The sequence below is a fragment of the Panthera onca genome, chromosome B3, assembly GCF_046562875.1.
Source record: "Panthera onca isolate mPanOnc1 chromosome B3, mPanOnc1 haplotype 2, whole genome shotgun sequence".
Classification (NCBI taxonomy): domain Eukaryota; kingdom Metazoa; phylum Chordata; class Mammalia; order Carnivora; family Felidae; genus Panthera; species Panthera onca.
The window spans coordinates 122817229-122834760 of record NC_138344.1 but is presented as its reverse complement, the minus strand read 5'-3'; the positions used below and the strand labels follow the sequence as shown (position 1 = coordinate 122834760).

The 17532-nt window shown below is 37.9% G+C and overlaps 1 protein-coding gene across 14 annotated transcripts in view; it reads right to left on the bottom strand.

Moving 5' to 3' along the window:
- Positions 1 to 17532, bottom strand: part of NRXN3 (neurexin 3) — a 1572196-nt gene that overhangs the window by 782955 nt on the left and 771709 nt on the right. For all 14 annotated transcript variants that reach the window (XR_013556003.2, XR_013556004.2, XM_060620435.3 and 11 more), the window contains one exon: positions 10929 to 11048. Coding sequence is in view for 12 of the 14 variants with exons in the window: in XM_060620435.3 (XP_060476418.2) it covers positions 10929 to 11048 (120 nt within the window). In the remaining 2 variants the exon portion in view is untranslated. The remainder of the gene's footprint in view (positions 1 to 10928; positions 11049 to 17532) is intronic.

Below are 17532 nucleotides of genomic sequence, written 5' to 3'. Positions count from 1 at the left end.
ATGCAAGTTTTTCTATTACCTTGCACTTTCATGCATTTTACAGATTTTCAACAGTGATCTTGTGTAACCTTAATTGTCAAAAAAAAACCAGTTAAAACTAAAAAGCATCAACAATGTAAAGCCCCCTCATTTTTTGTAGACGTGCATCAAAATAATAAGTGCACACCAGCATCTAAAAATCAAAATAAGAACAGTCAATGGCCAGAGCACTCCCTGGCATAGAAGCCTCCACTTTCCTGAAGTCTTCAATTTTTTTTGTTTGTTTGTTTGTTTGAAAACACCTCTTAATTTCATTTGGCAAACAGACATGGATCAGGCAGCAAAGATCCACAGGATAAAGCTAGGTGAGAAAACAAACTATAATTCTAGGTAAAGAAAACAGGGACAACTAGCTCCAAGAGCCAAATCAATCCCTGCACCCACTGAGCTTAATCAAGTGTTATCAGAGGGACGGAGGGAAAAAGCAATGGGGACCTCATAAAAGAAACTCAGATGAGGAAGGGCCTGACGGAGACACATTAGCAGGTATGTAACTAGCTTTGTGCAGCTTCTATGGCTGCAGAAGGCTCTTTGACTGCAGAACATCTATAGCTAGAGTTGAAGGATCTTCTCTCTGCCCCCCACCAAAGAAAAACCCAGAAAACAAAAACATAGGTCCTGAAATATTCTACACTGCCAGGGCCGTTCTGGGACTCATGCAAAGCCTCAATTCATCCCTGGAGGTTGTAAGCTAAAGCATGGCACATGGTGTATTAAGAGATCACCCTTCCTCCTTCCCACCCCCAATCTCAAAGTGTAAAGGTGAAGACAGGTAAAAAGAAACAGGTGATGTCCACTTAGAATAACTGAGATTGGATCTATAATCAGCTTGAAACAATGGAGAGAAAGACAATGGTTGTGAGATGATGGTTTGCAATACATCACACAAAGGACAGAGATTCCTGACAGGAAGAAGACAAAGTGAGGGCTAAGACTGCCCCCAGCTTACCGCCTTGAGAGAACGGCAAGGGCATGGCAGGGAGGGGTCCCCAGGCAGAGACCTGCAGATTCCTTCAGATGAAAAGAGCTAAGGGTCAGGAGAGGGCAAGGCAGCTACAATGCACAGTGACATGGGTGAATCTTAAACACGTTCTATAGAGGGGGGCACCTGGGTGGCTCAGTAGATTAAACATCCTACTCTAGATTTCAGCTCAGGTCATGATCTCATGGTTCATGAGTTTGAGCCCTGTATTGGGCTCCACACTGGTAGTACTAAACCTGCTTGGGATTCTCTCTCTCTCTCCCTCTCTCTCTCTCTGCCCCTCCCAAGCTTGCCCCTCTCTCTCTTTCTCAAAGTAAATAGGAAGGAAGGAAGGAAGGAAGGAAGGAAGGAAGGAAGGAAGGAAGGAACATTCCATGGAGGTAGAGAAAACAGAAACAAAAGATCGCATAGTATATGAGTCTATTGATACACACTCAGGAAGAGACAAAGCTCATAGATGGTGACACAAATTAAAAGAGCAGTCCCTTTTGAGAACGGGAATGATAAGAGGGGCACAAGGGAACTCTGTAGGAAGATGGAATTGTCCTTTATCTCAACTAGGGCGCTAGTTACATGGTTGTAAATATTTGTCATCATGCACTTAAGATCCATGTGTTTTGCTGAATGCAAAATTTACCCTCAATCAAAAAATGCACTCCACCCTGAAAAAAACAGGGAAGGAAACCAAATTATACTTACTACCTTTATTTTACAAGAGAAAATAGTTTACATATTTTTGCCTTTGCATGTAAATAAAAATATATATCGAAATAAATGTAGGAAATTATAAGTCTATATTGAAAAATACATGAAAATTGTACCTGTATGTGACTAACAAGGTAATATAAAATTATCTTCTGTGAACCAATAGGCTCTCAGTGGATTATTGCCATCACCATCAATAAGTAACTAGCCAGGCACACCAGAAATAAATGGGCTGTAATTAAACGTAAGTAATAAAATTGGCCTACGAATACAGCATCCTGAAGATGGCTGAAATGAAATTAGTGATGCTACAGATTCCAACAACTCACAATAATGTCTGGTAACTGATAGGACCCTGAGTCGTGGACACTATTTCTCCTTGAACCATAGGTCCAAGTATCAGCTGAGATTTGCAGAAATTAATGTTTTACCTGTGAGTCTCAGCTCATTTTCATGGAGAGTTATACAACACAAAAGCTGCCATTAGTCCTGGCTCTCACTGAGTAGTTTCTGTATTAAAATCAGCAATACAAGAGATTTTGTGTTACAAAATTGTCCCTTCCTGACATCGAGGGAAATCATAAATGAGTGATTCCCAAGGACAACAAGCTAAAACCCACATCTATCAAACTGCTTTCAAGAATACCAGCACCATGATCCTTTCTCTTAGAAGACCCTGGGAATAAATGCCATCTCCTGACATCCTTTTAGCTACAGTAAATATCTGTGGGTCCAGGAATCAAAAACAGATGCAAAGAAGTGACTTAAAGGCATTACCTTAGGTCCTGCTGGCTCATGAATGCTTCTCTTTATCCATCTTACCTTCTGGATCTTGCCTCCTATGGCACCAGGCTGCTCCTCCAGCCTTAGTGACTTCTCTGGACTCAGCCCCTGCCTGCCCAGACCTACCAAACTTGCAAAATGGCACTTTGATGGAACTTCTGATCTTATTACACCAGCAGATCAATCCTAATGAAGCCTTTATTTAAAATGAAGTAAAAAAGTTTTAAGATACGTCCCTCTTACCAAATAACAATGTAAATACTAAAAATTACAGTGTAATGGATGCAACAGAAGTAGTCAAGCTCCATGGCTAAGGTAAATCTAAATCCCTATGGGTTCAGATGTATTCTCTTTAAGAAGCTCTCCTTGAGGAATTCAGAGACGTCAGCTGTCCAGAGCTCAGATTTCGCAGTCAGACAAATAAAACTGAGTCCTTGTCCCCCTATCTAATGGTTTTATGACCTTGAGCAGACCACTTGACTTCTTCATGTCTCAGCTCCTTCATCTGTAAAACCAGGATCATAATAGTATCTACTTTCTACGGTTGTTAAGATGACAAGATGACACAACAAATTCAGCACAGTGTTTGCTACCCAGTTAAATGGTTAAAAAATAAAAGGTAATTGTGTATGTGAGAGGTATTCAAGGTAAAGAAAAAGGATTTGAAATTGAATAGATCATACTAGTGTTATTAAAAATCATCCAAAATTTAGAAAAAAAGCCGAGAGTTACACATCCCTTCAATGTTATAGAAGGACCTTGTTTAATAAGACCACCTGTGAAATACACACTTCTATGGGAAAATGTACCTGTGTTTGACAGTGATATTTATGATTAATTGGGCCCCAGACTCTGTGAGATGATTAGGCTGTCAGTTTTTGTTCAGTAAAGATATAATGGTAGGTAGAGAAGATAACACCAAAGGCTAAAGGTTTTTTCCCTATGAGACATTCACCAGTTTTATACTTAATCTAAATATTTCATAGTTTTTAATGCCTATCAATATCTTGTTCTTCAAATATTCTTTTGCCACAGTGTTTACATTTTTACCATCTTGTTGTTTTTCCCACAAAGGAGTTAAATAAATTTGGCACATATTCATTCTGTATTTTTAGGAGAGTTATGTTTTTAACTTCATGAAAATCATATTTGTATGAGTCAAGTTTTTAACTTTTGAAAATTATATCAAAGAATAGGCAAGAGTTCTAGATAGGCTATGACCTTCATAATTATAAATTCACTTCATCTTCACAACATTTCTGTGAGATAGGACCTATAAATATCCATATTGGGGGGGGATACAAAGGAATTAATTAATTAATTAATTCCAAAGTAATAGAGCTAGTAAGTGACAGGATCATGATTTTTTTTTTTAAGTAGGCTCCATGCCCAGTGCAGACCCCAGGCCCAGTGCAGAATCCAACACAGAACTTGAACTAACAACCCTAAGATCAAGACCTAACCTACAATCAAGAGCCGGATGCTTAACTGACTGAGCCACCCCAATGCCCCTGGAGTCATGATTTTAACACAGGCCATCCAATCCACATCAGACGTCTCATTCACTATGCCATATGACATATATGGAGATTGCAATGAAGTATAACAATGGAAATAAGAAGATCTAGATCAACAGAGAATAAAAATATAAATATTTAGGGATATGGGGAGATATTCTAATTCTAATTCTGTAAGATCTAACAATATTATAACTAAAAAGCCTTATCTTAGTATTAACGCAGAAGTATCTAAAGTGTTCAAAATTCCATAATATAATCAAATTAACAACCAGGAACACAGAACTTCTCTTTTTCCCACCCTACATTCTTATTGGGGTGTCTGTAAAGACTTGACCACCTGGTATTTTAAGCATTCTAGTAATTAGTGATGTTAAGCCATTATTATTTCTAATAACGACAAGGTGGTAGCAAATCTAATAAGAATGTGAGCTTTAGGGGCGCCTGGGTGGCTCAGTCAGTTAGGCCTCCGACTTCAGCTCAGGTCACAATCTTGCGGTCCGTGGGTTCGAGCCCCGCGTTGGGCTCTGGGCTGATGGCTCGGAGCCTGGAGCCTGTTTCCGATTCTGTGTCTCCCTCTCTCTCTGCCCCTCCCCCGTTCATGCTCTGTCTCTCTCTGTCTCAAAAATAAATAAAACGTTAAAAAAATTAAAAAATAATAAATTAAAAAAAAAAAAAAGAATGTGAGCTTTAATGTCGTATAAACCTGGATTCAAGTCCTCACTCAGCTATTTCTTGTGTAACCTCAGTATTCCCATTGTTAAAATCAGGACAATAGCATTTCTTCGGGTTTTTGATGATTAAAGGGATGACATCTTTATAAAGGTCCTCATAGAGTGTCAGGAACATATAAGGACTTGACAAATGTCAAATATTATTAGTTACAATAAAAACTATCACTACTTCTATTTATTAAGTACTATCATACTCCCTGTGCTGTATCAAAGCTTCAAGAGGTTAAGTGACAAACTCAATGTCAGTGTTAAGAGTGAGCATTGGCATTTAAAGGGCTTTGACTGTAAAGCTAATTAAGTTAATGGCTATGCTCCCTTTTATAATTTAATAAGTTATACACATTACAAGTCAACTTTTAAAATTTTTAGTTCATTTTAATTACATTTCTTAGATAAATGTACAACAATGGTTCCATGAAAAAAAGATTTGGGCCAATTAGTTCTCATCCAGGACTCAACATGGAGAGTTCTGTCCCAAAGAAATGAGCACCATAATGTACTAAAGGAAATGAGAAAATCTAATAATTTTTATACTTTGAAAAATGTATATCATGCAATGTTAAACACAATAAGGCAGAGCACAAACTTTATATAGAATGTGATCTTAACCATCCAAATGCCTAGGAAAAAGAATGGAAGGAAACAGCCAGAATGTTAGCACTGGCTATAGCCTGCCCCTGCCCCTCCCTCCCACCCTCTCTCTCTCTTTCTCTCTCTCTGTTTCTCTCTCTGCTTGCTGGAATGATGTTTTTCCTTTCTGACCTTCTTTCTTACCATATATGCTTACGAAGGACTTACGGATTTTTCAAAACTCATCTGTCGATTAAAAATTTCTTAATAACAGCAGCTCTTCTTGGAGTCTCAAACCCAGGGACAGTTGATGCCTCTCCACTTTATGAGCCCTCACTACATATGATTTATATTTCTACTGAAGCACCTCCATGTGCATCATCCCCCATTAGAATGTAATGTCTTTGAGAACAGGAATGTATCTTATTCATGATCATTATCTGCAAATAAGACATGTCTGGTGAGTGAACGAATGAATAAATGATAAAGTGTCCTAAGCATCAAATAACAATCTTAATAATGAACTTCTCAGACATGGCCTATTTACTGGACAGGCAGAGGCTGAAGACACAGGTAGGCATTAAACACATAACTGAAAGCACAGACACACTGTAGTCTTGTACTTTGAGAATTATCACTGTACAAATAACAACCCAGACCCATAACTAAAGCCAGTGTATCTATATGGACCCAAGAGACAGAATTAACATACACACGTCTGTCGTCTTGTTTGTACACTAAGTAATGCATATATTGCTCATTTTTTTCTGAAGCCTGAAAGGGAAATGTGTTTTTAACAGATTTAATCAATACACCAACCTACATTAAAAAAAATAAACCCACACAATAAATAAAAAGCAAAAGGCCAATCAATAGCCAACAGTGCAGCTTAACAGCCACTCCAGCAGAAAACTATCTGAAAAGGCGCTTCACACTCCACTGTCTGCACGATCCACAGCTGCTTGCTATTGATTTGTTGCAAGCAAAGAACATCTATTATAACATGCCAGTGTGAACCTAGCAATTTCTCCAACAAGTAGCCCACAATGTAACACTAGCAATGTAGCACAGGTAGCTGGCTGCTGGGGGTGGGCTGAGGACCCACATTTCTTTATCCCCCAAAGCCATTATAAACATCTGATTTCTAAATCCAGTACCTTGCTGTGTTTTAAGCACTCACATGACACAGACTGTTCCACATTCACTTTTCCAGGGCACTGAAGCAATAATGAGACCCCAGAATTTTATACAACTGAAACTAGTTAGCATAACCATGCCTCGAGGTAACTTTGGTGGTAAGGACTGATGTGAAGTATTTAAAACCACTGTTTTCATAAGGTCCCCAGAATGCCAATGCTTTTGTATATGTGTGGGTACGTGCCAGTGAGCTGGATTTTGTGCAACATTTTGTGATGTTGTGTAGAGAGGAACTCAACAATAGGTTGCACTGCCCACATTACAGGAGAGGGATTCTGGATTTGTCCAATGGGGTGATGGCTACAACATACTGAAACCTCCCAGGCTCTTAGTCCCGATTTTAAATACCAGTAAGAACCCAATATCCAAAATGAATATCCCTTTAAGAACCTTTGTAAGTTTCCATTTCTTTTGTTTTTCTTAAAATGTAGACCCAACATTGTGTCATTAAGTGGGCATTCAGGTGGTATGCACCCTATGAGAAGAAGTCAGCCCTCTCTGTTTTGAATTTTTCAGAATGAAGATTATCTTTGGATAATGCCATTTCTTGTCCTTCCGTAGATCTTAGTGGATCCTACAAGAACTCAAAATTACTTTTGGGATGATTTTGTCCATTATAGTTTTAAATCAGCCCTAAAAGTCACCTAAAGGAAACTCCCTGTGATTTTGCTATTACATAAAATGGTAGAAGATCCTATCTTAAAACTATATAAGACAATTAGTAAATCAATTATGCCTGGGTTTCCAATCAGATGATTTCTGTTTTCTATCCAATACAACAGTGTCACTCTTCCACAAGGTAATCAGCCATGGAGAATACACACCACACCTCCAGAATCACTGTATCAGCTTTGAACACTGTAAGACTAAACCTGAAATTCACCCCACTGCCTCCATCAACCCACTATGCTCTCATAGAACATGATGGAATAAAGTCAAACCCATCCATGCTAGGTCTACTCATACTAAATGAGATACAGTTTCTAAATGTAAACTCTACTCATGGGGGTGATACCTATGTGACAGCACCTCAAAGTTGTCAAGCAAACACTCAATTTGGCAAACAGGCAAGAAAAACCAAAGGTTATAAATGAAGGAATCAATGCTAGAAAAAAATGTGGAAAACCCTAAAATGCAAACATTTCTTTAGGAACTCACAAATCATGCTCAGATATAAGTAATTGTTTCTATCCATGATGAATTGAACTGAACCCTTTATTTTGAAAAATATAAAAACCTAGCATTTTCCTATTAAACAAGCTTCTATTCTTGGATGTGCAGTAAGAAATTGAGATGTTTTCACTTCCATTAACTGATATCAATCTGCTATCCTGAAAAATATCTCATGGAAAATGAGAGATCCAAACCTTCTCCCCATCCCTCCAAATTATCTTTTGCCATTAGACAGAATCCTTAACCAACCACAGGGGCCTATGACAGCATTGTAGGAAATTCAAGGTATTTTAGATATATGCAACATTCTATAGAATACACTACTCCTAAAAAGTGGGTAAAGGTCAGTTTTCCTTCATGACATTCCAACTGTAATATCATGCTCTATTTCTGTTTGTGAGGTCAAATGCAGGCCACCTTGAAATACATGTTACCAAAGCAATCACTGATGGCCTCTGTGTTCTTCCACACCAGACTCAATCCTGCTTTTCTCTACATTCCTTCTTCTTCATCATCCCTCTTCTTCCATTCACTTATTTTATCTTTTCCCCTTTCTTTGCAATTTTCCCCATGGCCTTCACCAATGATAAGCATGAGTTCTGTTCAAATCTGCCGATGATACTGAATGAAGGCTTATGTCCTGATACAAGCTAAGCTACCAAGAATTTGCTAACACAAGCCCAGAGAATATCAAACAGGAAACTTAATTTTGAAGATGTTTGTGAGATAAAGCAGCATAGCATAACTCTAAAGGTCAAGGTTGATATAGAAAGTAAGGATCTATGACGTAAAGAGGTAAGGTTGACTTTTTAGGTGAAACAAATTGGCTCTGATGCTAGTTCCAAAAAAAGAAATTCCTCCCAATACTTTAAATGTCGATCACTGGATATATAGACACCCAATGTACAATTTTAAGCAACCTTAAATGTCAATCATTAGATACGGAGACATCCATTGTACAACCCAACACTATGATGCATGTGGTTGGTTTTATTAAAAATTTATTTCTGCGCTTTATAGTAATATCCAGTATATCTGAATTCTGTATATCCCTTACATTCTGCCATCAAAATGTACTTGTTCACATTTCTATATAGTCATCTAATCACAGAAGCCCTGGTCTGCTCTCAAGAGCAGACCAGGTGAGCAGTTTCTTTTAATGACTTGGGCTCAGAGGTCTTCTACAATAAAAAAATTCAACTCACTTGTTTGCAGAATACAATCCAGAATACATTACCCTAGGCCTGGGTATCTCACATACGGTTTTGAAGGATAAGGTGCTGCTGCCACAAAAAAAAAAAGCTGACCATTTCCCCCGTTCTAGTACTTCATTATGCTTCATTATACACTGACAAACTGAGTCAGATAGTGCAACCAGTCTTCATTCTGGACTGAGACACAATGGGCTCTTTATAAAGTCAGAAAAAAACATCACAGAAAGCTAGAAAGAATCCTAGTTGATTTTTAGCAGAAAACAATGCCTGGGACTGGGTGGCAGAAAGAAGTTTGTCAATGAGAAAAACATGTATACATACCTTCTGAAGAGTGTGCATTTTCATTGCAGTTAGAGTAACTTACCTTTCTGTCTTTTCTATGTGTAGTCTCGTCCTGACTTTTTTCTACCAGGAGTGCTTTGTATTTATGATACGGAATAAACTTGGGAGGATAAAAAAGCATTATACCACCATTTAGGATAAAGAGCTTTCCTAATGAGTCCTATGCAGGCAAATTGGAGGAAAAATAAAGAGCATACAGCACCATTCCCCAGATATTCTGGATGGGTCCATAACTGCCTATTTCTGAGTTAAACAGTATTTCCAAATTATCAATGTGGACCCAGGACTTTCAATAATACCAAGTACTTGGAAAAGAACAATCTGATGTCAAACTTTCTGTAGATACTGTGCCTTTTGCTTTACAGATAGAGACCCATATGCTTACAGTTAGAGGAATGAGAATCAAATATTTTTCTCTCTACATCGATAGAGTCCCCACTTGTTTCTCCAGGTATATCTTAAGAGACTGATGAAGCACATGAAGATAAAAAGCTATGAGAAATATGGGAAACAGAACAAGAGGCAACCACACACATGAAAAAATAAAAGTTGAGAAATAAGTATTCAAGGAAAACCAAATAAATATGTAATCAGTATAGTCAGTGCCTGCTCCCACTTAGGCAACCATAATATGACTTTAGTATTTGCTCAGATAACACCATGCATCTTTTTTTTTAAAATAAAACCAAGAGGCCACTGACTACAAGTTCAGATTGTAAAATAAACTCCTACCCTGAAGGCTACGTTTAGAAAATCTGAAGATTAGCAGGACCCACTAGGTCAGGGCTTTCAACACATCTCTTTGCAATAGGTATTCAGAAAATTCAGCTGTTTGCTCATCTTTAAAAATAGCCATGTCAGGAAAATAACACAAAAAGGAAGTGAAAACACAGACTATAGATTCCCACAGTATTGAAGTATCTCCACCATCAATTCTAGAATCAACTTCATGAAATCGGTCTTCTAGAATTAAATCAGCTCATGCGCCTGAGGCATTGCTAGTGCTCAAGATAACAACTAGCCCTCCTCCAATATGAACCACATTCACAGATACATACATATAAGTATACTCACAAAATAGAAATCATACATAAACAGAATTACTACGTATATATAAACCAAATAGATATTAATAAACTTAGCCAGAGGAAATTTCTGACATTTGCAAAACCCCTGAGAATGCTTTAAACATCTCTAGTTAGAAAAAAAATAATAAACTCCGAACATTTTCATCATTTGGAAAATCTAAGAAATTCTCTAAACTCAGAATTTTGAAGAAAATAGCTACATTCCTTAAACATCCTCTGAATTCTAGACAATGCAAATGGGAAAGTCTCAAAATTGTTATCCAGATGACTTAATTAATGGAAATTAAACTGCTTAGAGCAAAAATATTGGCTGAATTGTTTTTTGCTGCTCAGCCACACACAATCTAATCTAAAGAAGAAACATAGGGAGTAGGCAAATGGGAAAACATCCAGTAATGTTGAGCAAGAAATGTCTCTTTGCTCTTCCATTAAGAGCACCAGTCCTTTATTTTCCAAGTTTCTGGAGGAGGAAGTTGCTTACACATATTTCAGAAGAGCCATCCTTTTACATATTGCCCCTTAAGGTATCTCCAAACCTCTAAATTCTGCAAAAGAAATCACAAGTATAAAAAGGTTGGACTCACGATCATTGCACTGGTTTCCAGAATATGATGTCATGGAACAGTCACAGGTGAAGCCTTCCCACTGCTGCATGCAGACCCCCTGGTTGGCACATGAATCTTCCTGGCAGGTGGTACTTGGTCCTAGTAATTCATAAGAAGAGGGGAAGAGGAGAAAAAAGGAGAGAGAAGTGTTAATAATAAACCAAATTCAAAGGAATCACTTGAATTTGCTACTCTCATGCCCCCAAACACTCAAAAACACAACCGCCAAAAATTTCAACTCTATATCATGCAACAAGAGTCAGTATGTACAAAAGACTACAGAAATACACACTTAGCCACAAACTATCAACAGTTACACACATAAGGGAGAGGGCTGAACACACTGTTCTCTCTTAGGCAGACTTTGCAAGAGCTTCATCTCTACCATCCAACTAGAAAGATACTTCATTTGGAGCATGGTCTAACTGTATAATGCTAAAGCACAAACATTTATTCCCATCACTCTTATGAATTAAGGAATAAGAGTCCCTAAAGTTTACTTTATGACATTAAAAAATGTTTGATGATATGAAGAGGAGGAGAAAAGTACAGCCAAAATGTATTGGTGCTTTGTAGGTGGTAAGTGCTGGGTACTAAGCACTTTGTCTAGAGTATCTTATTACGCTCTCCAGTGACACGAAGAGGTAAGTAATTATGACTATCCATTTCACAGATTAAAAGAAAAAAAAAACTTAGCTCATACAAGTGAAATAATTTACCCAAGGTCACATATTAGGTAATGAAAAGACCCTGATGTCCAACTTAGGTTAACTATCTCTGAGACCCAAGCTCTTAACTACATTAATTGTTTTTAAAGGGTTACTTCTCAGACCATCACCCAGGAAGTTGTTAGAAATACATATTATTGGGCCCCAGACCTACTGAATTAGAAACCTAGGAAACAGGTATAAATTTGTGTTTGCACAAGCTTTCAGGAAATTGTGAAACAGCCTCAAATTTGAAAACCAGTATACTGCATCATGCCGCTGCTACAGGTTTATAAGAAAGTGTATTCAAAAGCAGCGTTCATATGCCAAATGATGCAAAACAAAATTATTTGAAGGATAGGAAGAGAATATTAGAAATTAACTTTATTTAAAATTTCTTACTATTTCCATTTTTGTGTATCTTCCATAAGCAAGCAATATATAAGTACTCCATTCTCAAACATATTTTCTGGATATGAGTGAGCAATTGAAAACGTTTGGTGATCTTTATCATACAAATTACCATTACAATTTCTCTTTAGGTCAGCCTGGGGCCTCTCTTTAACCATCCTCTCCTTTTCATTTCTATCTTCTGCCTAACCTTGGGATTATATATATAAACCTGCACCTTTGGAATTATCTGAGCTAACAGGAAAAACTCCTAGAGAGCCTCAGCAGAGGTGAGCCCTTTGACTCATCAAATGTATTACTCAGGATCTGATGCAAAAAAAAGCAGTTGCCAGAGTAAAAATATATCCACTGCAATAAGTGCACATTTCACAATTTCCAAGCAAAGCCTCACACAGGCAGAGAATGTTGAAATGTATGCATGCAGAATCCTAAGGATGCATGTTCAAAAGAGACTCGTGACTACAAAGGGTTTGTCTTCTGGGTGGCAAGACATTTTGTATTTATTCATGAGGGGTGGAAGCAGCACAGACCGTCACTCCTAACACAAAGCTATTAGGATATGACATGAGAAAGTTCAAGACAATTACTAACACTAGGGGAGCAGCACTGCTGCTGGGTCTCTGCAGCTCCTATATGCCATGTGGTTCCCCCATGTGGAGATGAAAGGAGGTTCATGGTCATGTTCTCAGTGGGTCTTAAACTTGAGCATTGTGTAGTACAAGTTTCATTAACAATGGCAAATCAGGACAGCTTCTTTCAAAGGATAAAAGTTTCTGAGAAGTCCACGGGGCTCCCTGACCAAACAGCTCTTAGCAGACAATGGATTAGTAATTCAATTGTACTCAAGAATCAGAAACACATGGCAGGCTTTCCCTTGAAAGGCAGAACAGCAAAAACTTTGGGAAAACAGAATAATTCCTTGCATTGACTTCAGGTTGACTGAACCTGAAGACAAAGGCTCTTCCATGCTTTTGCCTTTCCCTCTAACTAGATAAATTTTCACCATTTTCCAAGGACCAGCTCGAATGCCTCCCCCGTATAAAATATCCCCTACTAATTTCAAACAATTTTCCTGCTTCTTAGTGGCCACAGCACTTACTATCTGCATCATTAACATTTACATCTGATAATATTCAATTTAACACTTTATCACACATTGTGCTGTCCTCTGCCTATATAATCCTCTAATTGTTTCTTTCTTTCTTTTTTTTTTAGTATTTGTCCCCAAAAGATTGAACGCTGCCTGCTGTTAGAAATCATAATGTGCTTTGATTATATCCTTGCTGCATTAGTTTACTGTGCCAGATACAGAGAAAGCATTTTCAGTAAATGTGGGGCTGGTCTGAATTACAGCACTCCGATTTGCCTATGTCTCATACAGTCAAAACCTGAGCATGGGTGAATGTCTGTGCTCCGCAAAGTGAGCAACCTGTCCTATTTGTTGAAGGTTGGTCAGAAACCCAAAACAGAGGGAATTACAGGTTATTTTCAAATACCAAAGGATTTGTTTCACATGCACAAAGGGGTGACTGCCATGTAGAATCAGATAACCCTCGAAGACTGACTCCACTGTAATCACCTCAGAAGCAAGAGCCACTTCAGTGAGGGAGGACCAGAAGAACCTTCAATGACTTTTCATTTATCTGAGAGACTAAACTTGAACTTCCTATCAAGGCTGAGACCCTAGGGCCCCTGCCCCATTCTCCAGCCTCATTTCCTACTATTGGCCCCCAGCTCTTAGTGCTCCCGCCATCCCTTTCTCCTTCCAGTTCCTCTCTACCACAGCGGTGCTCACAGTGTGGGCCCCAAGTCAGCAGCACCTGTATCACCTAGGAGCTTGTGAGACATGTACCTTTTCAGGCTCCACCCAGAGTTACTGGCTAGGGGCAGGGCTCAGGAATCTGAGCTGTAACAAGCCCTCTGGGTGTTTCTGAGACCTGCTTATATCCTAGGACCTCTGCTGTAACACTTCAAGACCATCCCTACCTTCAAGGTCTACCTACAGACCTTCAAGGTCTGCTCTATCTACAGCCTGAAATGTCCTTCCCGCAGATTTTTGGTATAAAGCAACAGCTCAGAAAATATTGTTAAATAAAAAAAAGAACAAAAGAGCCAAGAAAAAAAAAAATCATTCTTTTAGGACTCAAAGCCAAGAGGTTTTCCTAACTAACAATTTATCCGTAAAATTTACCAATATCATATCATACAAGCAATTTTCTACTTGGAACCACTTTTGGGGGGAGGTAGTGGCGGTGATGGTGGTATTTAATTGACCACACTTCCTCCCTTGATTTAACTACTAAACTCATTCGATCTCACCAGATATTGAGACAAGAACTCTCATGTCCCCAGTGTCCAAGGACAGTACGAACTGCTGAATGAGTAAGAGTTTGGACTAGACTCTTAAAACACTTCCTAGATGAAAATATAAGCTCCTATTCTTATTTCAAACTCCTTAAAGTACATCCTTCCCTGAACAGATTATATTTTATATCTTTATCTATTTTTCATAGATAGCAGGGTCTCCAAAATTAGAGAGAGAGAGAGATTAAACACACCAAAATCCTCTGAAAAAAAAAACAAGAACATCTTCAATGATGCTTTTAAATGCACACCACTGATATAAAATGATCTTATACAAATCAGAGAGAGGATATAACAATAACAAGAGATTTACATAGCACTTCTTATGTGCCAGACATTGTACTAAGTGCTTTTCAGATATTAATTCAATTAATCTTCATAAACACATGATGAAGCAATTACAATTAAAAGTATTAAAGAATTAGAACAGAGGAATGCTTTTATCATGGAAGATATCAAGAACTTCAAAAATAAAGGAATTTTTGGAGGCACCTGGGTGGCTCAGTTGGTTTTGGCTCAGGTCTTGATTGCATGGTTTGTGAGTTTGGGCCCCACATGGAGCTCTGTGCTAATGGTGCAGAGCCTGGTTGGGATTCTCTCTCTCTCCTCCTACTCTCTCTGCTACTCTCCTGCTTGCTCTCTCTCTTTCAAAATAAGTAAATAAACTTAAAAAATTACAAAAATAAAAGAATTTTTTCACTGATGATCAAGTTGAAAGGAAAGAATTTTAGAAAAGTAAATTAAGACATAGAGTAGGAGCTTAGGTGCCTTTTTTTTTTTTTTTTTTTTTTTTTTTTTTTTTTTTTTTTTTTGGCAAGGCCCCATACCTAACAAGTAGCAGGGTAAGGTCTCAAACCCAAGTTTTCCAACTCCATAGTTGAGCCACCTACCCTCTATGGATATGTGTAAGCCAGAGGGTGTGTCTGTTTGTGCGTGTGTGTGCATGCATGCATGTGCATATTCCCATTGGATTAACAAGAGAAACTTAAATAAGGTATCTCTAATCTACAACCAAAGATGACATTTTAATGTAAAAATGTATGTTTTTTTGAGAAAAATTCCCAAAGGCCATTTCAATTCAAAATTCAATTAAAATTAACAGGAAGATCTAGTTTGACCAAATATATATAATACCAGAACAAAAATCTGTATCAAATGCATACTTATAAATAAAACATATTCTTAAGAACTCAATAATAATTTTGTCCAAAGCATTTTTCTAAATCAGCCTAAAATTTCAAATATTCTAAGATAACATAAACTTTCAGAATTATATATTTAGAAGTTCTCAAAATTATTATTAATAGTTTAAAACTGTACTAAACCTTTAGGAAACCCTTGTATAGAGATGATGAATACTACTTTTGCATTTGATATGTAACCAATTCTCACTAAAATTGGCACATATTCTTTGGAGAAAAGGCAGCAACATCTTTATAGTAGGAAGGGACAAGGCAACAGAAGCAACCATGAAAAAACTAAGCAAGCCCTCAATGATGCTTGTACTTCGGTTTCTAATTCCCAGTTCTGTTTTTAGTTCACAGAAAAAGCATCACATTGAGTCTTTTTTTTTCCCCAGATGATACCTCCGGCTGCCACAAATTTCCCATCACTCTGCTTGAACTTGGGATTGGTTTTTTCTCTTTAAGAACTGTCTCAGACAGTCATTTCATGCCTGTTACTGCTAAAATCAGTACATGCAAACTGATTCAGTCAACTCCTCTTCATGGTCTAGAAAACCAAAAGTTGACAGACTTGTCTTTTATGACTTGCAAGTCCTTGAGATAAAGTGCTGCCTGAAGCAAAGGACACTTATACTAGAGTGTATTTTCCCTCTATTATTGCCCAAGTAGCACTTAACCAAACCTATGACTCAAACATTCCAATTTAACATAGATATTGCTAAACTAGCACCAGCTGTCTTGGCCATATTGGGGTGGTAAGATTGGTGATGAGGGGAGTCCGGGAATGATACATCTGTTCTGATTCCCTACATCCATTTATGCTAAAGGGCCAAGAGTGGTGGCCCAGTGGTAGGCATGAGGCAAGGCTGGTTTAATAATATCCATTGTCTTTAATCACAAAACATGAGGTGTTTGTCAAAGGATTCAGAATCTATGAGTGAAATCTGAATGTGGAAGCATCATCACAGTAGACCTCTGTGCCAGCCAAAGGGTTTGTCTGTCCCTTACCCAGTAGAGCTACTGTGGGAGGAGCCTTATGAGAGTTGCCACGACTGTCCAGAGACATCCCATCTGTCACCTGCAACTTTATTTTCTACTCTTGATAACTTTTGTACTTTTACATTTTCAAATTTACATTGTTTCACAGAGGAAGAAGGAGTGAGCAGTAATCAAGTGGGAAAGAAGAAGAAGAAAGAATGGAAAAAGCAAGATGAATACACATAGATATATGTATTTGTGCATGTGTATGTGCATATATGCACAAGACCCTTACCAGTTTTCTGAGCAATCTATAGTCTCAACTGCTAAAATATAAGGATTTAAATGCTGAAGCTTCAGGGACAGTGTTTGTGACATTAGGGATAGTCTATTTAGTTAGCTGCACATAAATCTTGGTCCTTGAAGCAAAGATCCCTCTGTGCTCCCAGAGTGATTCTATATTTATAGTGTTGGGTTCTCTTGGCTTTTCTGAAGATAGTCATTTACAGACAACATAAGATTCATCCCCTTTAATGGGAAGAAACCCAATTCACTTCTATTTAATTTCAAAATAAGAAAGCAATGATCCTTAAATGTGTCAAGTGTCCTTCATAGAGAGCTACCTGAGAAGTGAATGCTCTAGTTCCCATTTTACAGAAGATTAAGCAAAGTCAGAGAATAGGGTCCTAAATATTATTATAAAATTTCATTGGCAGAAAGACCCAAGAGCAGCCATGTTTCCAAGATGTTACTTTTTTGTATTGAAGGCAATTCCCGTGCTCAGAAAGGCATCACAACTGCACCTAGCAAGCATGCTCAGGTGTTTATGGTTTCCTCTTCTCAAATGAGGGTTCAAAAATGTCACTTGGTTAGGATGAGGAGTGAAAAAAACTAATAATAAAATCTAACATTTTGGGGACACTGAGGAGAACAGAGGTA